This window comes from Coregonus clupeaformis, chromosome 11 (genome assembly GCF_020615455.1).
Source record: "Coregonus clupeaformis isolate EN_2021a chromosome 11, ASM2061545v1, whole genome shotgun sequence".
Taxonomy (NCBI): Eukaryota; Metazoa; Chordata; class Actinopteri; order Salmoniformes; family Salmonidae; genus Coregonus; species Coregonus clupeaformis.
In genome coordinates this window covers 4726653-4753186 of record NC_059202.1, presented here as the reverse complement: position 1 = coordinate 4753186, position 26534 = coordinate 4726653, and the positions used below count along the sequence as shown (strand labels likewise).

General features: G+C 43.7%; 1 protein-coding gene across 9 annotated transcripts in view; it reads right to left on the bottom strand.

The window, feature by feature from the left end:
* mical3a (microtubule associated monooxygenase, calponin and LIM domain containing 3a) overlaps positions 1-26534 on the bottom strand; it is a 133405-nt gene that overhangs the window by 21769 nt on the left and 85102 nt on the right. For 8 of the 9 annotated variants that reach the window (XM_041890601.2, XM_041890602.2, XM_041890603.2 and 5 more), the window contains exons 15-26: positions 25431-25633; positions 21745-21863; positions 21452-21523; positions 21140-21322; positions 12482-12598; positions 11417-11603; positions 9945-10039; positions 9708-9801; positions 4281-4476; positions 3604-3977; positions 2933-3022; positions 2050-2205 (exon numbers count right to left, since the gene is read on the bottom strand). In XM_041890601.2, coding sequence (XP_041746535.2) covers positions 2050-2205; positions 2933-3022; positions 3604-3977; positions 4281-4476; positions 9708-9801; positions 9945-10039; positions 11417-11603; positions 12482-12598; positions 21140-21322; positions 21452-21523; positions 21745-21863; positions 25431-25633 — 1886 coding nt within the window. The remainder of the gene's footprint in view (positions 1-2049; positions 2206-2932; positions 3023-3603; positions 3978-4280; positions 4477-9707; positions 9802-9944; positions 10040-11416; positions 11604-12481; positions 12599-21139; positions 21323-21451; positions 21524-21744; positions 21864-25430; positions 25634-26534) is intronic. The other variant, XM_045223423.1, reaches the window with a different exon arrangement.

Here is a 26534-nt window from a genome sequence, read left to right as displayed (position 1 = left end):
GGGTACTATATTTATTGAATATTATATGAACCCTATACATTTAAATGTCCAATTTGGGTGCAATCAATTAGCTTAATTTCTTAGAGATCAAATTATATTTCAACAAAATAATGTTGCAGGAATGCTAATCTCATGTGTTTCTAACTACAGAAACGATTTCAGAACAATTTGAGACGGTGGGTGTCAAAATCCTCTTTCTTGTGCTTTTTGAGGTGGAGCAACCCTAATCTGAACCCTCTGCATTTCTGACCTCAGAGTAAAAGATAAGAAACAAAGTGTTATTAAACAAATACTTAAGAAAATGCCTTTGGGTGAATTTGAAGCGTGAAGAACAGGAATGAGATAAAAGCATATGAAACGGGATTTTAAAAAGCTATGCTATAACAACAACAACTACTACTGCAGACTAGGCTTAGGAGAAGTCCATTTCTGGGACAAACTTTAAAAAGAGATTTGAGGTAAGATATTAACAGACACGTTATTATGACATTTACATATATTTGCACAACAGTCTCCGCACATAAACAAACCAAAAATAGTATATATCATGACATGATTAGTGGTTAGAGACATGCACTGATCCATTTCTGCAAATGCAAATCATGACGCTTGTATCAAGCAATTGCACAACCAAAAGGTGTTAATGGCATCCATGTTGAAGTGGACAAGCAAAAGTATCCCTCGTCCAAAGTGTCCTTGTGAGCTCGATACACTATAGGTGAGAGAGTTTGTATGTTTTCTGTGAGTCAAGAACGAAACCCCTCCAAAAGCTTGAAATGGGAGTCACCCCACCTCAGAAACATGCAACTGTTAATATCAGAGGAAAACAACTATTCCAGAAAAATTACTGTGCTCTAACTGTCAACTCCACCCACATTCATTCCCCATCTAGAGACACCATTGTGCAGGCAGAGAAAGACTACCCTAGACTTGCAACAGCTCTGGTGAATGAAGTGTAGCCTACAAGAGAAAATCATTCTTATGTGTTATCAGCACCGCTTTTAGAGAGCTTTACCCTGGCTGGCCTGGCACCCTGCACTGACCCTGATATCTGACATGCTTTAACATGACCTATAACCATCCCTCCCATAACCCAAAAGCTGGCCAGCAGGCAAAAGAGGAGAGGCAGAGGAGGCAGATTGAGTTCATTCTCTTACATTCTTGATGGTGCTTGCTGCTATAAATATGTGTCAAGTCTAGAACACCTTATGCAACTTGTCTCCCCTTCTACTCCTATTTGCTGTACGGTACTGTATAGTCTGATGTACAGGGAAGTGGGGTTGGGTGGTGAGTGAGTAAAGTGGTAAAGGTAGTGCAAGTGTTGGTCTGACCCCAAGAGAGATACGCTCTCTTGCGTGGCATCGTTACGGCATGCATGCTTGTGAGTGTGTGTCTGTGTGAGTGTGTGCTGCCATGCTCTAAGGAAGGCCGGTATACAGTAGAATAGAGTTATGAGCTAAGGTATAGGGGTCATCATATATAAGGATCACATATATCACTCTGCACTACCTCCGGACACCGACTCCAACCAGACTCGCACAGCCTCATGACGAGCAGATGTGTGGGCGGGGGCTACATTCAAAACAAACATTGGGATAGGAAATGAACAGAACAGAACAGACACATGGGAAAGAAACAACAGAACAAAACAAAGCCAAACTAGACAGAATAAGAAACGGGATAAATAAAAGAAGGAAGCCGGGGTGTGATTGTTGACCTTTGACCTGACCCAGTGACACCGGTGTCTCTTAGTCCACCAGTCACAACCCCAGACCCCCCGCGATAACACTGAGACAACATAAAAGGCTGAAAAAAATTAGACACATAAAATAAAGCAGGGCAATCAAAACAAAATCACAGATGATTATAGACAAGACGTTTGTTAATGTTGGGGTTAACAGGGTGGGTCCTCCTGGCTCAGACACACAGCAGTAGCCAGTCTGATGAGACACACTGGTCCCTTCCCCCAACCCGGAGACCAACAGCCAAGGAGCCACGGGGCCAGCTCTGGGAGTGTACCCAGGGATGAGCTCCTCTGGGCTGGGTTACCTGTGGAGGAGGGCTGGGTGAGCGTGGTGGATGGCTGGGAGGCCGAGGCAGGAGGACCCTCCTTGTCCCCCTCTGTCTGTACGGAGACTCCTCTGAGATTCTTAATGCCCGTCGGATCCACAGGCTGCAGAACTTGCTGGATCTGCAGGTTCCTGGCTGTATGGAGGTGTAGGGGTTGGACCATATATGGTTGGTGTGTGATAGTGGTGCGTGTGGATTTGAGTTGCAGGTTGTATAAGGGTGAGAGAGGAGGAGAGACCGACAGTCGTTGAGGAATACAAAGGAAAAGGGGAACAGACAGGACAGAACAGAGAGAAAAAAGGGATAGGAGAGAGAAGGCAGAGAGGTGATTAAAGACCAGTAGGAGACAGTAGAGTTGTATATGATATACCACAGGAGGAAGATGGAGGCTGCATGCACTAGCATCCTGGAACAAGAGTAGCAGCTTTACAGTAATTACATTAGGAACAAATATATTTAAAAAATACTTTAACAATGGTTATCACACCACTGTCTATCATGCTAAAACTGTAATGACTAAAACTGACTCTGTACATTTTCTTAGTATTAGTCGATTAGTACAGAAGTTGCAAAAAAAAAAGTTAATTGGAAAAACATTAAAAGGGTTAGGCTAAAACAGGAAGTCATATTTCAGCTTGAAAATGTAAAACAGAGAATGAAAAATAATCATCCTTCCTCTTTTCAAAATCGTATAATATTGCAAACATAACCAAATCAGACAACATAATAATGCCAACAAAACACTTCAGGAGAAAGCCTGGTAAAAAATAAAAAAATAATGAGAAGGTTTCTTCACTCATAGTTATTTTGTTCAGTGTACAAACTGCAAAACTCATCCGCAGGGTGCAGGCAGTGGTGCTACCTTTAAATCTACAGGTATCCTCTTCGTCTTGGAGTTTCTCCAGCCATAGGCCTGACTGGAGCTCCCGCTCCCATGGGCAGTACTCCCCCTCTACCAGTTGGGGGAGACATCGCCCACATAATAACCCACACACAGACACAGGAAAGACACAAACGCATTCGGGCACAGACGTCACACAAGCACACACAGTACGGGAGACACATGGAGGAAAAGGAGGAGAGGAAGAGGGAGGAGGAGAAACGGGGAAGATGAGGAAAACAATGACTTTACAATGACAGGTGAAAGAGGTACACTTTTCTATAAAAAGCAGATTCAGTCTGTTTTGTGACAAATTGTCACAGAGTTGAGATGAAGACCGAATGTTCACATACACATGAGGAGGAGGGATGAGGAAGACATCATAGGGATGACATCATAGGGATGACATCATAGGGATGACATCATAGGGATGACATCATAGGGAAAACATTGACATCCCTCTGGATCTAACACCAGTTTACTGGAGGCTACCTCTCAGAACAACTACAAACATTAGCTACATTCAAAAATGTCATATCACTACCTTTTCATTGAATCATGACAGAATATTAAGGATCGGCACTCCAACACGACATCTGAAAACCACAGAGAAACCGCATAGATGTTTGTGAAACTGTTAAAGAAATGTTTACCATCACTCGATTCCTCCTCATCGTCCTCCTCCTCTTCTTCGTCCTCTTCCTCCACTTCTAAATCCCTAGCGATGTGACCATGTGTCTCGACCACTCCCTCACCGTCCTTTCCCTCACCGTCCTCTCCCTCACCATCCTCTCCCTCATCATCCTCTCCCTCATCATCCTCTCCCTCATCATCCTCTCCCTCATCATCCTCTCCCTCATCATCCTCAGCCCCTGGGTCGCTGTCGGTCTTCAGCTTGGCATGGAGCTCCACAGCCTCCTTCCAGGGTACTCCTCCCAGGTCTGAGGGGCCGGGGGGCTCCTGCTGCTCCTCCTCATGTTGCTCCTCATCCTCCTGGTCCTCCTCCTCCATGTCAGACTCAGAGCTGCTGTATGAGAGCAAGAGAGGGGGGGGTGCAAGTTAGAGCAGGCAGGGTTGGAGAGTCATCATGGAAGGGGATACACATACACCAACACTTACTGCCACTGTATGTATCCAATACTAGAACACTTACTATACTAGAAAAACACTGACCATAACGATCATCACATACGAACATGCAATATTAAAATGATAATTTAAGTATCTACAACGGTTTTACTATACATAGGCCTATGTTAAATGACTGAGATTCAACAGTTGTTGCCACAGGTCACCCCATGCAGAGTTGACTATTCCCCTGTGGTCTCACCTGGAGCCCAGGTCTGCGTGTGTGTCCTTGTCCAATACACTGCTTAGGTTATGTTCGGCCAGCGTCTCCTCTGGCACCTCCTCTAGGTCCTCCTCCCGCTGCAGAGACAGACGGTAGTTCTCCAGCTCGATGCGCTCCGGCGTGCCCCGCAGACGCTTAGCCAGGCTGGGCTCCTGCAGCCCGTTCACCTCCGGGACTGGGGTGGACCGCGGAGGGGGAGAGAATACAGACAGGCAACTGAGAAATCATAGGTAGCATGGTTGAGGAGAGGAGCTAGAGGGATACAGCAGTGCAAGAGCCATGCAAGGCTGTAGACACTAGGCAGTCTCGGGTATCATTCATACTGCGGCTATGCTCCTCCGCAACTTCTCCCAAGGTTTGCACTATACCATCGGACCAGTATACTGTACCTCCTGTATAACTTGCTAGCTACCAGCAACCAGATCTTTTAAATAATCACATTTCCATCCATGTTTCTTCCATGACTATAGTTGAGCACTGATTTATTGTCACTCATTTTGTATCAACTGATTTGTGTCATGTTTGAGACATTTTTGTTTTGTTTCTATACACATTTCTTTAGATTCTAGGAAAAACAGACAAAAACACAAGTCATTCTAAGAATTTATTGCATTAATTTGGTTTCCTACAGTGTCTCACAAATCAAATATATATATATATACTGTATATTATCTATACTTTATAGTATATAGAATTATATAAGATACAATTCTATATGCAACAGGGTAGGTTGGTACTACTTTGCCTTTTTCCCATCCTAGGAAGCAACTCTTAAAACTGACAGAGACTGATAGTCTAAATTTGAGGTGAGATTATACATTAGCACAGATGCTGTAAAGAGGTCAATGGAACGCAGGACACTGATGCCGTCATTGAGACACATTCCACAAATCTGATCTAACAAAGTGGATATTCGTCAAATCCGTAATGATTTATACACTGAGTGTACAAAACATTAAGGACACATTATCTTTCCATGACAGTCCAGGTGAAAGCTATGATCCCTTATTGATGTCACTTGTTAAATCCACTTCAAATCAGCATAGATGTAGGGGAGGAGACAGGTTAAAGAAGGATTTTTAAGCCTTAGGACAATTGAGACATGGATTGTGTATGAGTGCCATTCAGAGGGTGAACGGGCAAGACAAAAGAGTTAAGTGTCTTTGAGCAGGGTATGGTAGTAGGTGCCAAGCGCACCGGTTTGTGTTAAGAACTGCAACGCTGCTGGGTTTTTTGCGCTTAACAGTTTCCCGTGTGTATCAGGAATGGTCCACCACCCAAAGGACATCCAACCAACTTGACACAACTGTGGGAAGCATTAGAGTCAACATGGGCCAGCATCACTGTCGAACGCTTTTGACAGCAGAGTCCATGCCCCGACGAATTGAGGCTCTTCTGAGTGCAAAAGGGGAGGGTGCATCTCAATATTAGGAAGGTGTCCTTAATGTTTTGTCCACTCAGTGTATATTGTAACAGGCCCACAATGTGGTTACTAAAGTCTGATTTGGATATATTTGGCTGTTTTCGCTGCAGAACATTTAGAAGTTGTCCCTTTTCAGGTTTTGAAGAAGTGACTGCTAAATGCTAACTCCCGTTCGTATGAGCTAGTAGCATAGCTAGCATAGAGAAATTGGTGGTGGTAGTCAAAGTTGTTTTGAACTGTAATGCAGTTGATAAGTGATGATGACATGAACATATATTGGGTTTGACATCCATACAAGCATTATACTCAGATTTTTACCTTTAACATAGTGTGAAATACACATACAGTATAAACAATATAGGCTAATTTTGCTGGGGGGCAATGAGGAGATTCGGGATCTTTCCCCCACGACATCTTTCCCCCACACATTTCTATGGCGTTTACATTTTTTAGGGTCGTGTTCCATTTACCTTTTTAGCGCATCTATAGGGCACAGCAACAATTATAAATGTGTTCTTTAAAATTCTAAGTGCAGCTTAAAGTTAGGGGAGAGAAACTTACCAACAGACAATGTGTTGTAAGCAATGACCCCATGCAACACTCACCAAAGCATGGTGTGGTAAGGCAGTGAGTGTGATATTTGATTTGTTTTTATGTGCTGGTGAAAGTGGTGACAGTTCATGTCAGATGAGTGAAACTGAAGAATGCAGAACTCTAGTATCACAGGGGAGCATTTAGAAGACAATTATACTGTCTGCATCATGAGACGATAGATTCTTGAGCCAATGACTCTTGTTCGACTAACCTCTAAAGACTATAATACAAATGATAGGGATTCCCAAAGGTCAGCATGTGTTACGAGATGATCAATATCATTCCCATTAACAGGAAATATATGTCATGCCTGCGGCCTTCCTACAGTATATCTTATATACAGTACCAGTCAAAAGTTTGGACACACCTACTCATTCAAGGGTTTTTCTTTATTTTATACTATTTTCTATATTGTATAGTTATATATATTATATTATATAGTTATCAAAACTATGAAATAACACATGGAATCATGTAGTTACCAAAAAAGTGTTAAATCAAAATATATTTTATATTTGAGATTCTTCAAAGTAGCCACCCTTTGCCTTGATGACAGCTTTGCACACTCTTGGCATTCTCTCAACCAGATTCATGAGGTAGTCACCTGGAATGCATTTCAATTAACAGGTGTGCCTTGTTAAAAGTTAATTTATTCTTTAATGTGTTTGAGCCAATCAGTTGTGTTGTGACAAGGTAGGGGTGGTATACAGAAGATAGCCCTATTTGGTAAAAGACCAAGTCCATATTATGGCAAGAACAGCTCAAATAAGCAAAGAGAAATGACAGTCCATCATTACTTTAAGACATGAAGGTCAGTCAATCCCAAAAATTTCAAGAACTTTGAAAGTTTCTTCAAGTGCAGTCGCAAAAACCATCAAGCTCTATGAGGACCGCCACAGGAAAGGAAGACCCAGAGTTACCTCTGCTGCAGAAGAAAGTTAATTAGAGTTAACTGCACCTCAGATTGAAGCTCAAATAAATGCTTCACAGAGTTCAAGTAACAGACACATTTCAACATCAACTGTTCAGAGGAGACTGCGTGAATCAGGCCTTCATGGTCGAATTAATAATAATAATAATAATATGCCATTTAGCAGACGCTTTTATCCAAAGCGACTTACATTTTTGTGTATGGGTGGTCCCGGGGATCGAACCCACTACCCTGGCGTTACAAGCACCGTGCTCTACCAGCTGAGCTACAGAGGACCACTGCTGCAAAGAAACCACTACCAATGGACACCAATAAGAAGAAGAGACTTGCTTGGGCCAAGAAACATGAGCAATGGACATTAGACCGGTGGAAATCTGTCCGGTGGATTTTTGGTTCCAAGCGCTGTGTCTTTGTGAGACGCAGAGTAGGTGAAAGGATTATCTCCGCATGTGTGGTTCCCACCGTGAAGCATGGAGGAGGAGGTTTGATGGTGTGGGGGTGCTTTGCTGGTGACACTGTCTGTGATTTATTTAGAATTCAAGGCACACTTAACCAGCATGGCTACCACAGCATTCTGCAGCAATACGCCATCCCATCTGGTGTGCGCTTAGTGGGACTATCTTTTGTTTTTGTTTTTCAACCTCCAGGCTGTGTAAGGGCTATTTGACCAAGAGGGAGAGTGATGGAGTGCTGCATCAGATGACCTGGCCTCCACAATCACCCGAACTCAACCCAATTGAGATGGTTTGGGATGAGTTGGACCGCAGAGTGAAGGAAAAGCAGCCAACAAGTGCAAAGCATATGTGGGAACTCCTTCAAGACGGTTGGAAAAGCATTCCATGTGAAGCTGATTGAGAGAATGCTCAGAGTGTGCAAAGCTGTCATCAAGGCAAACGGTGGCTACTTTGAAGAATCTCAAATATAAAATATATTTTGATTTGTTTAACGCTTTTTTGGTTACTACATGATTCCATATGTGTTATTTCATAGTTTTGATGTCTTCACTATTATTCTACAATGTAGAAAATAGTAAAAATAAAGAAAAACACTTGAATGAGTAGGTGTGTCCAAACGTTTGACTGGTACTGTATATCTTAGTACCAAGTATAAATGTGCTAGTAGTTGGGGGATGAAAGCCTTATATTTACCTTAAATATAATACTGGCCTAGGCCTACAAATGACCTATTAAAGTCATCTAAGCTACAAACTTCACACTTTAGATCATTAGCCTTACATTAGAGATATCAACCTATACATTTCATCTGTAACATCTATGACACTACAGTATATGCAAGAGAAATGTGGCATTAAGGAAAAGCATTGGAGGTGTTAGTATGCAAAGAGAGGGGTGGGAATGCAGGAGGACAGACAGACAGGACAGCCACTGATGGTATGGTCAGAGGAGAGGGAGGGTGGATCTCACAAGGGACCAATCACAAGCACTGTTTCAAGCACTAGCTCTTGGCTTCAGGCTGCTCTGATAGGAGGGTGAAAAGGTCAAGCTTACAGAGAACCAATCACAAGCACTGATACAGGCACGCTCTAGTGAGCAGGTCAAAAAGGAGGTAAAGCTAAGAAAGTCACAGGCCACTACAGGTTACAATCACATGTTTGGCCTTTGATTAAAGCACAGGCAGGCAAAAGAGCACACAACTTATTTGTTGAGTAATATAACATGTTTAATATAATTAATTAATTGATATAAATCTGACATTTAATGTACATAACTACAGGTTAAAATTCAACAGGTTACTGTTAAATTACTAATAATAATAATTACTATAACTCAGTGAGAAAAGTTAACTACAGTATGATGAAGTCTTAAAAACCACAGAAGCAAACAGCGAAGGCTCATCATTTTGCCTGACTGTTATTTTAATTTCCCAGCCGAGAAATGAAGAAGAAGAAGATGCACCATTCGTTTCAAATCTAGCTGGCAGCGGGGCTACTTTACTGGCCAAAATCAATCACAAATTGAATGCGAATGGGAGGGAATGATGCATCTTCAAGAAATAAATAACACCACACACAGAATCACAAGATTTACATCAACAGGACATCAAGTCAACAAGCTATACGAAAGAGGAATAGAGGATGCTAGCTTAGATCTATACAGTTTCACTCAGAGTCATTAGTTGGTGAAGTAAAGTCACGGAGGTCATAGGGAGACGGGATATGTTCTACAAAGCATTATGGGTACTGTAGTACATCATGCTACAGGTCATGCTAGGAGATTGAGCAGGGCGTTGAGGGTGAAACAGCAGAAGAGGTAGATACAGTAGGTACAAAGGAAGGGCGAGTCGAGGGGAGTTCGTGCCACCTGGTGGCAGGTCCAGGACAGGGTGCGGCAGAGGGTGCGCAGGGGCCCCTCCCCCACCCCCCGAGCCCGGGCCAGCGGGGCCAGGCGGGGCAGTGGCACCACAGCTACAGGTGAGGAAAGCGGGGTATTGGGGGTACCTGAGGGCCGGTGCTCGGTGGGGGACGGGGATGCCATCGCCCCCCTCCCGGGGGAGTCCAGGGTGACCGCTGCGGGCAAGGACGCCTGGTTGTCCTGGAGACAAGACAGAAGTGGAAGGGAGGAGGGGGTCAATACATATCCTACACTTCCTGATTATCCTACATGACAGATCCAGTGTGTGTGTGTGTGTGTGTGTGTGTGTGTGTGTGTGTGGAGAGATGATGGGTCAGTAGTACCTTAGCATTGAGTGGAGCAGGGGTCAGGGCCGGCCTCTTCCTCTGAGCCTGACCAGACGAGCGGTAACAGTAGTGGGGCTTGCAGTAAAACTTCCCTGTAGGAGAAAAGACAGAAACAGAGAAGTATTAAACCAGTGCAAAACAAACATCTTATGCAGATCAGACTGCATTAACCTCATGACTGTTGCATACTCTTTAGTTCGGTGAAAGCCTGTGTGTGAGAGTATGTTGTTCATAGAAAGACAAAATGATTGTCCTCCCTCCCTCCCTCCATCAGTTCCTAGTGGGAATTCTGGAGTCTGCTCTACCAGTGGGATGACTGGGATCACTAACTAAACTGGGAGAAACAGCCACTCTGTCATTGCTAACAATTTGCTTCTTGTTCCATGAGCACAAGAGAGGCCTTATGACTCTCAGAGAGAGAAAATAAATAAATAATGCGGCAGACGCTATGAGGACAATATGATGACTCCTATTGTAACCACAAGGACAACCACAAGGACAAGGCTTGGCATAGTATGTGTGTGTATGTCTATGAGGCAGCACTTTCTACAGTATCTTGATCATGTAACAGGTTAATTTGACTGAGTCTCAAATGATCTTATTGCGTGTCAGAAATGTCTGTGCCCTGTTTGAATTTAGTCAAAACAAAGTGATTGTGTCATTCAGGTGGGATGTTTTTGTAAACATATCAACAGTGTATGCAAGCTGTATCTATTCACAAGTACACTGAGTGTACAAAACATTAGGAACACCTTCCTAATATTCAGTTGCATCCCTTTTGCCCTTAGAACAGCCTCAATTCATCGGGATATGGAATCTACAAGGTGACGAAAGCGTTCCACAGGGATGCTGGCCCATGTTGACTACCATGCTTCTCACAGTTGTGTCAAGTTGGCTGGATGTCCTTTGGGTGGTGGACCATTCTTGAAACATTTTTTTTTTGTGATCCAATTGACATTTTAGTCATTTAGCAGACGCTCTTATCCAGAGCGACTTACAATTAGTGAGTGCATACATTTTTCATACTGGAAATTGTTGCAGTTCTTGACACACTCAAACCGGTGAGCCTGGCACCTACTACCATACCCCGTTCAAAGGCACTTAAATATTTTGTCTTGCCCATTCACCCTCGAATGGCACACATACACAGTCCATGTCTCAATAGTCTTGAGGCTTAAAAATCCTTCTTTAACTTGTCTCCTCCCCTTCATCTACACTGTTTTGAAGTGGATTTAACAAGTGACATCCATAAGGGATCATAGCTTTCACCTTGATTCACCTGGTCTGTCATGGAAAAAGCAGGTGTCGTTAAAGTTTTGTACACTCAGTGTATATTTGTTTTAGTACGGTGTTACCAACTCCTATAGTCATTCCATGGGAAGACAGCACAAACATATCTGTATTGAACGAAAAACACACTACATAGTAACCACAACAGGTGGCTTAAAGTAGGGTCTTCCTCCACGTACCGTCCTCCACATCGAAGGCGTAGGACGAAAGACGTAGTGTGGTGCCGCAGTAGTCACACTTGAAGCAGCTGCGGTGGAAGAACTTGCCCTCGGCGCTCAGCCTCTCCATAACGTACACACGCTTCCGGCAGAAGAAGCACACATCGCTGCCCCCGATGTTCTGGGGGAACTCCTTCCTCAGGGAACTCTGTAGGGGTGAGAGGACGAGAGGAGACTGTATTAGGGGCTGCAGAGAGGTAAAGAGAGATGGGGAGAGTGGGAAGCCATTTTCCTGAAGCCCCAACTTATATATGATAGAGAGTTAGGGGATATGGGATCAAATGTTCCATTGATATCAAACCATTAATGACCTAGTAATAAGTAGGCCATACAATGATTATGGCTGTGGATTAGCCACTAGGACCTTTTTTTTTTTTACACCAGGCAAAACATTTCAAATCAAATCACATTTTATTTGTCACATGCACATGTTTAGCAGATGTTATTGCGGGTGTAGCAAAATGCTTGTGTTTCTAGCACCAACAGTGCAGTAATATCTAACAATTCACACAATCTAAAGGTAAAATCATGGAATTAAGGAATATATAAATATTAGAAAATGTAGGATGAGCAATGTTGGAGTGGCATAGACTAAAATACAGTAAAATAGAATACAGTATATACATATGAGATGAGTAAAGAAAAAAATATGTAAACATTATTAGAGTTACTAGTGTTCCATTATTAAAGCTGCCAGTGGTTTCAAGTCTATGTATATGGGGCAGATAAGTGTGGGGCAGATTTTCAGAAACACCTGAGATTATGGCACATGTTGGATACCACAACAAAACTCCACAAAGCTTAAGTGAGGTCAAATGTTCCACACACACAGAACACTGGTCACAGAGTTAGTTCCTAAGAAACACACACACACACACACACACAAAATTACAATTATTCTCTAGAACTTGAAGGAAGTCCTAGCTCCACTCATCACCAAACACCACATCTACGTTCGCTAGCTGGAGTCACTTCACTCTTGGGTCTACAACATGCCTAGTGCCCTATGATACCATTGGCTCTTACCAATTCCACCAATTCCCTCTTGTCAAGTAAAGGCTTAGGTTCCTCCTGAGGTTGATGCTGATTGGCTATCTGCTCAGCCAATAAGCTCACTTCCCCTGTGTACATCTTTAAATATCTCTATGGAAGGCAGAGAGAGAGAGAGAGAAACGAGAGTAGGATGAGAAAGACAAAGAGACACTTTGGGATTTTTGCAATGACGTCCTTTATCTACTTCCCCAGAGTCAAATGAACTTGTGGATACCATTTTTATCTCTGTGTCAAGTATGAAGAAAGTTAGAGGTAGCTTTTCGAGCCAACGCTAACTAGCGTTAGTGCAATGACTGGAAGTCTATGGTATCTGCTAGCATGCTAGGAGATACCATAGACTTCCAGTGATTATGCTAACACTGGTTAGCAATTGCGCTAGCGCTAGTTAGCAACTTCCTTCAAACTGCACGCAGTCCACGAGTTCATCGGACTCTGGGGAAGTAGATAAAGGGCCTCATTGTCAAAATCCCAAAGTATCCCTTTAAGGATGAGAGAAACTAAATGGCAGAGTAGGAGGAGTTGTATGAGGAAGAGGGGTAAACTATGATGGGAGGTGAGGTAGTACACTATGTAAGGCACTAAAGGGCACTGGAAAATAATATTAAACTGATCATGAGAGGGAAATGAAGCCATGTTTGGTTGATCAAGCATGTGAAGCCATGTTTGGTTGATCAAGCATGTGAAGCCATGTTTGGTTGATCGGCCCACCAGCCCCACCCAATGAACTGCTTTGAATGAGTGTTTTCAACAGAAGAGAAATGCATGCAAACCAACTGCATACAACTCTTGAACCTTCATTGGCACAAATAAAACCATTACCCACACCACGCTACATGCAATGTCCGACAGAAAGCCTTCTGGGATTTGAACCAATAAAACACCAGTGATGTCAACACACCATTACTTTAATGAGGAGAAACAGCTGTTGACTGGCCCTGTGAAGCTGAGCAATATCCTGGACTTTGACAGTGGCTATATGTGCTTACACCCATATACAGATGCACACCCAAATGTGTGTGAGCACATGCATGCACACACACAGTCAGATTTATGGTATTAATGTTCCCTACGCTACCCTTTGGCTAATAAAACAAGATAATTGGTCACCATGGACACAGGAAGAGAGATTGTTTATACTGGCTTAGGATAAAGTAAAATGTTAGGATCAACTGTGTACATTCAAAAGATCAGACATTCACTGTAATATCTCAAACGTGCTTTAGCTGTAACCCTAAAATGGCCACCATTAGATCTACAAAGATCCCAAAATAACAATTATCCTGCAGAGAGACAGAATTGAGGTCACAGTTAGCACAGCGTAAGCCATAGAAAAGAGATCTAAATATTTTAAAGTATGGCTGATTTACTGTAAATATAACATGCTGTATTATAGTAGCACATCTCTGAGCCATGATTACACCAGCCCAGTTGGAACCGAACAGGGCTTATCAACATGAGGATCAAATTAAGCTGTATTGAGGCCAAAACATCAGGCAAGGACTCCCCTAAGCACAGTGACCACAAAACTGCAATGCAATGCAGGCCACACCTAAGTGACTGCTAATAGCAATCTATTGGAACATAAATCAATAATATGGCTATGACTGCATTACCTTCTCTTCCACATAGTGTCATCACACTTTTCACCACAGCAATTGAGTAATATCGTTGACTAAAACGGGACATGCGTTTTTACCCTCATACATAATATGAACCATTCCTGTATGCAGTGTGCACTTGCTTGTCAAGACACACATTGGATATCAGTTCAATTACATCTCACAGGCCAGGCAGTGTTAGGGTGATCTCCACTGTCAATCTTCCCAGAAGGGAGGGGCTACCTGTCTCAGAGTTTCAGGGGAGGAGAGGGGGCTCTCTGGGCTCTGGCTGCAAGACAGGTGCCACTTTTGTATAAAGAAATGCAAGGGCTTTTTCGTGGACTCCAGGGGAAAGAGGGAAGAGAGGACAGTTATAGCAGGATGACTTGGTTAGAGAAAAGAGAAATTAGGGAAGATGCAAGAGAAGCTGATATGAAAATACCTTGACTGGGTCATATTCTAATTCCACAGAACACGAATGACCGATACTGAGTAAATAATAGGACTAATCAAAACCTACGCAGTTTTTTATTTGTTGGTTTATCACTCAATCTGACATTCATGATATATTGTAAAGTAACTAAAGAGATCAGAGACCAGGTCAGTTCTTTGGTAGCCGTAAAGTCCTTGACTTGGAACTTGGACCTCAGGGCTATCGAGCGGTGGTGGTATACTGTGTATGACCTGTGGCTTTGCCGGCTTGCCTTGAAACTGCGAGGTTAGCTGCTCAGCCCTGTCCTGTACACTAAGGACATGTAGCGACATTTGGTCATCAGAGCGCAGAGGCTCTAGTTCCTGCAGAATAAGGCATTATTAGGTTACAAAGAATAGAATAGGACTGGGAAGGGCAGAATATAGCCATGCACTGTATTTTTAGTGCTGTTTCACAAAACATCCCATGCTCCACACAAGATCCTGATTTTATTTCAACTTTATTTAACCAGGAAAGACCGTTGAGGTTAAGCTATGTGCTTGCGTTAGTGGTTGAAGTGATTTTTACGTGACAGGTTTGTCTGACCTAACACGGGTGTCCTGACTGCTGCACCTTTAAATCACTTATCAACTATTTTTTATTGATTTATTCATCAACTATTAGCAGAGGTGACTACTGGCATTTAGGACTTATAAACGCTGCATTGTTCAAAAGCCAATCTCCGTTTGTCATGCAGTAGAAACACAGAGGCAAATTCAGCTTAGGTAAACTTACGAGGTTAGCAGTCAGAGAAATGTTACAATGCAGCGGTTCTTAATGGCAGTAGATATACTTAGAGATGAGTGCAGTATAATGATATCTAAAGGTAGTGATGTTTCCAGGAAGCAGAGATGTATTAGTGCCAGCTCCACACTGTAGGTCTATAGTCCCCAGGCAGGAGAGGCTACCTGTCCAATATTTTCAGGGGAGGAGAGGAGGCTTTCTGTGTTCTGGCTGAGGGACAGGTGCTACTGTTCTATAAAGCGTGAGGGCTTTTTCTTAAGCTCCAGGGGGAAGGGAGAGGACAGAGAAATGGGACAGTTTAGAGAAGGCAACAGGAATGAGAATGATCAGAATGATGAAGAGTACAGTAGTAAACCAACACTAAACACGCACAAACTATTCAAAAATGCAATAAATCTACTAGGCCTATCACTTACAGATAATGGATTCACTGATTCTAGACAGCACGGTTTGGTGTTCACCTTTGGTTTCTCAGGTTTACCCTTAAACTTAGCGACTAGCCACGCAGACCTCTCCTGAATGCTAGGGATGTGAATAGGCTCTGGCTCCTCAAGCTGCATGGGTTCCCATTTCTGCAGAGCAAACCAAGGTAAGCCTTGTGTGTGTTTACAGTCTGTTTGTCCCAAAACTTGTTGACACTGGTTGATGCAGTTAGCTGCTAAGGTTGACCTAACACTCTATGAAAGGCTATGGAATAAGAGACCTCTATTGACAAAGGGCAGACATATCATGTATTCATACTGTATATGAGTTAGCATGTTAGCACTGCTATGGTACAAGAGAACAAACAGTGCCCAAATGAAACTAGCCCTGAAATGACAGAAGTCATCATCTGCTTACACTTTGATTGTTGTTCGTCCCAATCATTATATTCTACCCACAACAATTCCTTCCGTTCTCCCCCACACAATCCGTAGAGACACCCAATCACACACACTCCGTCTGTGTTGTTCGTTCCCCAGGGGTCAGCACTGATTACAGCAGGCCCATGCAACCATGGTTGTTACCCTGTGTGCCTGAGGTGTCTGGTCCTGTGTGGTCTCTTCCTCCTCCATACCGCCTCTACCACAGTGCTTGAGGACACACACACAGAGACCGACACTTCAATACTGACCACTGAGAGCTAGGACCATGTTTCTCCTCTCTGGGCCTTCATAAACAAACAGCAGCATGCCATATACAGCATCAGATCTTTCGCTGCAGACAGTATGGCAACAAGGCCCCAATCTACACACTGGTCAGCCACAACATAAGTAAACCCTCTTAAAGTTAACAAAAAGCAACCCACTCATGAGAAGAATGTAAACTAAGACTAGATACAGCTTATTTTAGTTAGATTGGAAGTTCTCTACGAGGGAGGGGAAGAAGAGTCTAGCTTTCTACTTTGACAGCACATTTGGAGAACTTATACAAAGGTAAGACGAGACCTGAGAGGAAAGAGGTTAGATATAGGATCGACAAGGAAGAGGATAGGGGAGTATATGTATGGTCTGGTATGGTATGGCACAGACTGGTCACCTGTGAGTGAAGAGAGAGTGAAGAGGTGGAGGAAGAGGAAAGCAGAATGGTTTTCTTAGGGCAGCTCCGTGAGCCCGAGTTCCACTCTGTACCGCTTCTTGGCTTGAGTGAGGAGAGGAGGACAGGCCGTCACTTGATGGTGTCACCGACGTGCACACTTACACCATTTAACACACACACACACACACACACACACACACACACACACAAACTCTATACCATTCATATTATCTCATCCGAATTCACTTTTGAAGTCAACACACACATTGACATATTAATATCAATTTAACTAATGATTCTCATCCACTAGGCTAAAACAATCATCTGCTACAGTGCTACCCTCACCCCCACACTCATCCACGTTACTACCACTGGCATTCTACTGCACTAAACACTCATGCCAACACTGTTGAATGACACACAAGGACACACACTGTGCATAAAGACCACCCACTGGATGTATGTGGAAAATTAAGGCAAATAAATCACATCTCCACATTTCCCAACTCTAGTTAATATACAGTTAGAAGCAAGAGAGAAATCTGCAAGTGTTTTTTTCCTTCAAAAGCCACAAAAACCTTGGATGAATGGGAAAAGGGGGGGAAGAATTGCATGATGAGGAAAGTATGAAATACTGTGGTGAGCGAGAGTATACTTATGTGAGTCTGAAGAGCTACTAAAACAGGAGCTCTAATCAGGGAACATGAGTGTTTGAGATGGAAAAGTGGTATTGGAAAGTTCTCACTGTCCACTCAGTCTAGATGTTAAAGGTAAACTCAGCTAAAAGACTTTGCCACAAGCAGCACCACAGATATTGAAGACTTCGCTCTCACACAGTCACACACAGTATCTGCCCATGTGCATGGGTTTGCTTCACGCTGTTCACCTCATAAACATTAAAACCAGCAGATAGTGATAGCGCTGACATCATCTACGTATTCCTATGGAAAACAACCGATGGCGCATGAAGCCGGAAGTATTTTAATTTGAAGTGCGCCATATTGCTGAATGGGGCTGAATGGCACCAAAAACCGCTAAGGATCATGGTGAAAGTGGCCCTAACTAGCAAAGGATCATGGTCGATGTCGTTTTCATCCTGCCTGAGAGACACGTGCAAAGAGCGTGAATGAGCCTCCTCGTAGCCTGTCGGCCTGTGATTGGTCTGTGTCAGTACGTGGTCCTGTGTGATGGCAAATGTAGTAATCAGAATGGATCAGTATTTAATTAAATATCTCAATTTGTAGCAAACTTTAAAATAATTCTCTGTGGGGATCGAACTTGATCATAATAAACTAATTTTAGAGCCCAAAACAGCAGTCTAAAAATTATTTGTTCTGCCGATCGTAATTTACATTGGCTTTCTAGGGCAGACCAGAGCTTTTGGCACCGCTAGGTTTCTACGCAGTAGCTGACCAGCAGAGCTCGTGACTTCACGCTCCAGACCGGACACTGGGGGCCTGGTTCACAGTGTGGTAGGCAGGGCACCAAAACAGCACAGAAGTTGAGCCTCGCGCTTCAACACTCTTAGTTGTTGCGGAAACTGACCCACTATGCTGTTTACTTTCTGCATCTACATCATATCGCTGAGTCTACCTTTAATGGCTTCATGGTGTGTTAACTAATATTTCCACAAAAAATCTATATTTTTTCATTGCAGACTATATCCAGCAAATTAGCTCAACTGAGTATTAGCTTTCAGGGGTCAATCAAGCACAGCTCTGAACTAGCCATTTAGCTTCATGGCTCAAACTATTAGCATCTACAATTTAAAAAAGAACCACACAGAAACGACAAAAGAAGCTTCAATGATTAGCTAACTAAGCTTAGATTACTAGCACAATTAAGCTAACTGAGCTAAGCTAAAGCGAAAGCCTGTTTGTCTATGAAGGCATGGGATGCTAGGCTAGCTAGTAGCTAGCACTGATAGCATGGTTAGCTGGTAAACTGGAGAGGGGAGACGGCCTAGTAGGCAGAGACTACTACAGCGTCAGCCAGGCCAGCGTACCTGCTCCCCTCTGATGGGTAGGGTCTGACACTTGACCTTCTCCTTATAGCGGAAGCTGAGCTGCTCCTGCTGCTGGTTGCGTTTCTGAGACAATATGGCGGGAGTCGGAGAGGGGATAAGGAGAGAGGGAGAAGGAGAGGGGATAAGGAGAGAGGGAGAGAGGGAGAAGGAGAGGGGATAAGGGAGAGAGGGAGAAGGAGAGGGGATAAGGGAGAGAGGGAGAAGGAGAGGGGATAAGGGAGAGAGGGAGAAGGAGAGGGGATAAGGGAGAGAGGGAGAAGGAGAAGGGATAATCCACATGGGACAAGAGAAAACATGACATCACACACCGTCTGGGCCGAAAGGTCAACGGACCGCAACCACACACAGCTGCTTATTCTGGCACCACACACACACACACAAAACTATCTGATCCAGAAGTTTTAGAACATGTACACTGACTTTTTTTGTTGTTGTCATTAACAAAATCGGAACTACTGGTTTTATCACTCCAAAGTCTACAGAAAACAAGACATGCTATGTCTATGATCAATAACAATCTGGACACAAAGCAGCTTTCCCCATCTATACTACTGTAAAACACAGCAGAGAGAAGGTTGCTTAGGGACATCCAGGGGTTAAACTAGTCCACTCTTTACCTGTCTCCATGCAGGGACCGGAGCTAAGCGGACAGGCTCCCTGGGGGGGGCCAGGGAGGCAGGGGGAGGGGGCAGCGCCAGGAGGAGATCCAGATTGGGCAGAGAATCCCCCTTTGACCAGTGGAATATGAGTGGAAGATGAGTGACAGCCAAAGTGGTCAATAAGAGACCAGGACACGGTGAGCAATTTCCCCATGAGTCCCGGTCATGATCCACGGTGGGAGGAGATGTGGAAGAGAGAAAAATAGAGAGGGAAGTGAAACATGAGAAGACATGCTGGCTGGAAAAAAAATTTAACTGGGAGAAAAAAAACTAAAGGAAATTGAGTTTGTCATAAGAATAGCATGCTGGCTGTGTGTAACGTAATATGACATGATTGATTATTGTACCAACTGGAACTATCTTAGGCTTATAACTGACTACAGAATTAAGAACTGTAATATGGATACTGTGGTAAAGACATTATCAGCATTTCTTGCAAAGAGCAGCAGGGTCAAAGAGGGGATGAAAAAGTGAAGCTCACTGGCTGGAAAAACGCACACACAGGCTCCTCTTTCAGCCATTCTGGTGTGACACAATTCAATTCAACACAGCAGCAGCAGTATAAAATGTAATATTACCACCAGTGGAATTCAACATAAGTAGGGCTTAGCTCCTATTAACCAGCATGTACATCGTCTTTGATGGGCCATTTGTAGCTGGTTATTATACCATTAGGAAAGATGACAACTAAACATTGATTTACCAATCATATTTCACATTGTACAAATATGTGACCAAAAGAGAAACCTTTCTAACGTTCTGCACAAAGCTGTTCACTCAGCACATCACTTGACCTGGGCAGGCTATTCACTTCTAACGTTTCATCAATTCAATTTACATTAACCAAGTCGTCCTCAGAGTCTTTTGTGTATCAACGATCTTATCAGATGTAGCAATTGCAAAACACACAGCCCGAGCAGGAATTTTGGAATGGCAACACTCGGGAACACTGCCTGTAAGTTGTCTTTCTATGTCAACAATAGTGGCTTGTGTTCCACTAGTCCACAGAGCCTTCCCACTGCTCCAGGCAGGGTGACTGACCCAGGATCAGGTCTTGGACTGGCTCTGTAAACCCATTCACATCCCTAGTCCTGGAGGAGCAAACCAGTCAGCACTATCAGCACTTCTGTACCACGGAACAATATGCCGCCAGGCCCGGTCCACGTCAATATTCGCATTCTGGGCCCGTATTCACAAAGCGACTCACAGTAGGAGTGCTGATCTAGAATCAGGTCCTCCACCTTTACATAATCATTATTCATTATGATCTAAAAGGGAAAACTGATTCTAGATTAGCACTCCTACCCTGAGAAGTTTTATTTATACAGGCCCTGGCGTTCAACACAATAATACAGTAGTACAGTGCTCCTACACACTCAGCATCACAAGACTATTAGTCATGTTAGACGCCGTGAGATGAAATAGATCTGCATATTTACTGTTTGACAAACAAAACACTGTGTGCAAACAGAGCTGTCATGTGATCTATCATCCAGGAAAGCTAAGTCCCAAGCAACAGTTCTCATTTTTAAAACAGTTTACTGTCGTCTCTTCCCACATCCAGGCAAGCAAGACTACTCCTTACATCCACCAGACACATGAGTCTCTTCATACCTGTCTTTTGAGGCCCTTGGATTCGGCGGGGGCGTTCTCCTCAAACTTGGCGAGGAGCTGGGTGGCCATGGACTTGACTTTGTTGTGGTTCCCTACAGCCGCTGACTCTTCCTTCATCTTCCTTTCTGTCAGAGCAGTACTGTTAGATGGCCGGTCGTCACAGTTACCCCTCAAAACCTCTTCCTGTTACAAACACATGGACAGGAAGAGACCAGTCAGAGAATGAGGTTTACCTAATAGTTTCTCTGAGTTTTGCAAAGCTCCGAAGAGGAATTCAGCGTCTGAGTTTGAACCCTTGAACGTTTTACTCACATCTTCAGAGTGGCCAGCTTGGCTGGTCTTCCTCCTCTTCCCCAAACCATCCACATCCTTCTCCTTTTTGTCCTGTTGATCACATAATCACATGTTGTCACTGGTTATTTCAGGCAGACATCTATTGACTCATACAGTAGCATTAAAACATGACGTAAACACAGTAATCTGTGTTAAAGGGAATGAGACTGCTGACAGCGATGTATTGGGCCATGAGTCCTGGCCACTGTGCTTTTCCTACTGCTGATTTAAAAAGGGCTTTATAAAATTAATTTGATTGATTGAGTCCTGACCTTGGGGTTACGCTTCCGTGAGATAGAGATGCTCTGGCCTAGCTTGCTTAGGAAGGAGATGGGGGACTTAGTACTGTTGATCAACGCAGCCTTCTCCTCAGGGCTCATGTTCTGGTCCCCTGAAAATGTAACAGATAGAGAATGTAAGGCCGTACACACCAGGGTTGCATTCAATAGGGTACACTATAGCAAAATGTTTTGCAATGGAACATTTTAACGAGCATTTCTCATTGGACAAGTTCAGGTAGGACCCTCCTCGTTTCAGTCAGTTTGGTGCCTAATGAACATCAAATAAAAATAAAAATGTTTTTGTCACATGCTCCATAGACAACAGGTGTAGACTAAGAGTAAAATGCTTACTTACCTATCCTTTTCCAACAATGCAGAGTTAAAGATAAGATACAACATTTTCGAAAAAAAAATAGAAACAGTGACAGTGAATAACTAATAAAAATAAAGAGTAAAAATAACAAAGCTATATATAGGGAGCAGAAAATGTTTATGCATGTGTGTGCATGTTGCGTTATATTTTTGTAAATTTACGTCAAGAGCAACTTACAATAGTGAGCGCATACATTTTTCATACTTTTTCGAACTGGTCCCCTGTGGGAATCAAATCCACAACTCTGGCTTTGCAAGCTCCATGCTCTACCAACTGAGCCACATGGGACCCGTGTGTGTGGGCGCACGTAGTGTGTGTGTTGGGGTTTCAGTGTAAGTATGTGAGTGTGTGGGTAGAGTCCAGTGTGGCTTGGGGGTAGAAGCTGTTGGTTCCAGACTTGGTACATTGGTACCGCTTGCCGTGTGGTAGCAGAGAGAACAGTCTGTGGCTTGGGTGGCTGGAGTAGTTGACGATTTTTTGGGCCTTCCTCTGACACCGCCTGGTTTAGAGGTCCTGGATGGTAGGAAGCTCGGCCCAGTACATCACTACCCTCTGCAGCGCCTTGAGGTCGGATAACAAGCAGTTGCCATAACAAACGGTGATGCAGCCAGTCAAGAAGCTCTCGATGGTGCAGCTGTAGAGCTTTTTGAGAATCTCAGGGCCGAAGCAAAATATTTTTCACGACTGTGTTGGTGTGTTTGGACCATGATGGATCCTTAGTGATGTGGACACCTAGGAACTTGAAGCTCTTGACCGGCTCCACTACAGCCCTGTCGATGTGAATGGGGGCGTGCTCGGCCCTCCGTTTCCTGTAGTCCACGATCATCTCCTTGGTCTTACTGATGTTGAGGGAGAGGTTGTCCTGGCGCCACACTGCCAGGTCTCTGACCTCCTCCCTATAGGCTGTCTCATCGTCGTTGGTGATCAGGCCTACCACTTTCGCGTCATCAGCAAACTTAATGATGGTGTTGGGGTCGTGCGCGGTCATGGGTGAGCAGGGTGTACGGGGGGGCACCCATGTTGTGGGTCAGCGTGGCCGATGTGTTGTTGCCTACCCTCACCACCTGGGGGTAGTCTGTCGGGAAGTCCAGGATCCAGCTGCAGAGGGAGGTGTTTAGTCCCAGAGACCTTAGCGATGAGCTTCGAGGGCACTATAGTGTTGAACGCTGAGCTGTAGTCAATGAACAGCATTCACACGTAGGTGTTCCTTTTGTCTAGGTGGGAAAGGGCAGTGTGGAGTGCAATATAGATTGCGTCATCTGTGGATCTGTTGGGGCGGTATGCGAATTTGAGTGGGTCCAGGGTGTCTGGGATGATGGTGTTGATGTGAGTCATGACCAGCCTTTCAAAGCATTTCATGGCTACAGATGTGAGTGCTACGGGGCGATAGTCATTTAGACAGGTTACCTTCTTGGGCACAGGGACTATGGTGGTCTGCTACAGACTGGGTCAGGGAGAGGTTGAAAATGTCAGTGAAGACACTTGCCAGCTGGTCAGCGCATGCTCCGAGTACAGTTGATGTCGGAAGTTTACATACACTTAGGTTGGAGTCATTAAAACTTTGTTTTTCAACCATTCCACAAATTTATTGTTAACAAACTATAGTAGATGTCGGTTAGGACTTCTACTTTGTGCACGACACAAGTCATTTTTCTAACAATTGTTTACAAATAGATTATTTCACTTATAATTCACTGTATCACAATTCCAGTGGGTCAGAAGTTTACATACACTAAGTTGACTGTGCCTTTAAACAACTTGGAAAATTCCAGAAAATGATGTCATGGCTTTAGAACCTTCTGATAGGCTAATTGACATCATTTGAGTCAATTGGAGGTGTACCTGTGGATGTATGTCAAGGCCTACCTTCAAACTCAGTGCCTCTTTGCTTGACATCATGGGAAAATCAAAAGAAATCAGCCAAGACCTCAGAAAAAATTTGTAGACCTCCACAAGTCTGGTTCATCCTTGGGAGCAATTTCCACATGCCTGAAGGTACCACGTTCATCTGTACAAACAATAGTACGCAAGTATAAACACCATGGGACCACGCAGCCGTCATACCGCTCAGGAAGGAGACGCGTTCGGTCTCCTAGAGATGAATGTACTTTGGTACAAAAAGTGCGAATCAATCCCAGAACAACAGCAAAGGACCTTGTGAAGATGCCGGAGGAAACGGGTACAAAAGTATCTATATCACAGTAAAATGAGTCCTATATCGACATAACCTGAAAGGCAGCTCAGCAAGGAAGAAGCCACTGCTCCAAAACCGCCATAAAAAAGCCAGACTACGGTTTGCAACTGCACATGGGGAAAAATATTGTACTTTTTGGAGAAACGTCCTCTGGTCTAATGAAACAAAAATAAAACTGTTTGGCCATAATGACCATCGTTATATTTGGAGGAAAAAGGGGGTTGCTTGCAAGCCGAAGAACACCATCCCAACCGTGAAGCACGGGGGTGGCAGCATCATGCTGTGGGGGTGCTTTGCTGCAGTAGGGACTGGTGCACTTCACAAAATAGATGGCATCATGAGGAAGGAAAATTATGTGGATATATTGAAGCAACATCTCAAGACATCAGTCAGGAAGTTAAAGCTTGGTCTCAAATGGGTCTTCCAAATGGACAATGACCCCAAGCATACTTCCAAAGTTGTGGCAAAATGGCTTAAGGACAACAAAGTCAAGGTATTGGAGTGGCCATCACAAAGCCCTGACCTCAATCCTATAGAAAATGTGTGGGCAGAACTGAAAATCGTGTGCGAGCAAGGTGGCCTACAAACTTGACTCAGTTACACCAGCTCTGTCAGGAGGAATGGGCCAAAATTCTCCCAACTTATTGTGGGAAACTTGTGGAAGGCTACCCGACACGTTTGACCCAAGTTAAACAATTTAAAGGCAATGCTACTGAATACTAATTGAGTGTATGTAAACTTATGACCCACTGGGAATGTGATGAAATAAATAAAAGCTGAAATAAATAATTCTCTCTACTATTATTCGGATATTTCACATTCTTAAAATAAATTGGTGATCCTAACTGACCTAAGACAGGGAATTTCTACTAGGATTAAATGTCAGGAATTGAGAAAAACTGAGTTTAAATGTATTTGGCTAAGGTGTATGTATACTTCCGACTTCAACTGTTTGTGTCCTGGAAATCCGGCCTTGTGAATGTTAAAGTGTTTAAAGGTCTTACTAACATCTGCTATGGAGCCATGACCCATTAGTCAGTGTGTATAACATTTCATTCAACCTTCAACCCAAAAAACAAAGTTACAAAACCAGCCAAATACAGTACTCACCTCCGGCCCCAGGGGGCACTGTGTCCTTGAACATCTCGTAGAACTGGCTGAGGTACATGACCATGGAGAGCTTGTCAGGCTCTGACACCTGGGACATCTCCTTGCCCGTCATGCAAGGCGAGATGCCAAACTCCCTCTCGGCCACGTCAAAGCCCAGCTGATTGTTCTTCTGCTGGTCCCGCTCGTCCAGGGAGTCAAAGTCACTGTGGGGCAGAGAGAGTCAGGAAAATACCTGGAGTCAAAATGGGAGTCAACACAACCATTAGCACTGTGAATATAAACATCACTTGACTTCCCCCAATAAACATGACAAACACACTAAGCAGGTTCAAATGGAGTGGATGCTGAGGTTGTATAATCTTTATACACAGAGTGTGCAAAACGTTAGGAACAGCTGCTCTTTCCATGACATAGGTTTCTCCTGGTCAGTCTATGATCCCTTATTGATGTCACTTGTTAAATCCACTTCAATCAGTGTAGATGAAGGTGTTGCAGCATTAGCGATGGGAAGTGGGAACCAATCACAGCTGTGTGAGTGATTGTGAGTGCATATTTCCCATCCATGCAGCCCCCTATCATCCTCCCACAATCATCTGGACTATGAAAGCCAGCAGAGCAGAGAACAACCACTTGGGTAAGGTCAGTCAGAAGATAAATGAGCTATAATGCTAATCGCTGTGTAGCCAGCAGAAGGTAATGACCCCATCTCTCCCCTCGTTAGGCAATGTGTCAGTCTCTGCTGTGTGTGTGTGTGTGTGTGTACACCCTTTTCCCTGACTCAACAGGCAGCTTGACTATGAGCTGTCACATCATTTAGTATGATATACAGTCCTGAACCAAGGCCTGGTGATAAATAACACAAGCTACTAATAAACAAAGTCGTAAACACAGCAAACCATGACAGTTTTAACCCTTTCCTGTTATCCCGTATACGTGCTAAAATTGGCAGATTTTGTCAGTGATAAGCGCCTAAATTGGAACGCAGTGGCTGTACAGTAAAATAATATAAATGACGTCAGAGCTAAGGTTCTCCTCTTCACAACCCTGTCTAGGTTTTGACTGACTGACGTTATAAACTTGAGCACTGCGCGTGACAAGAAGATG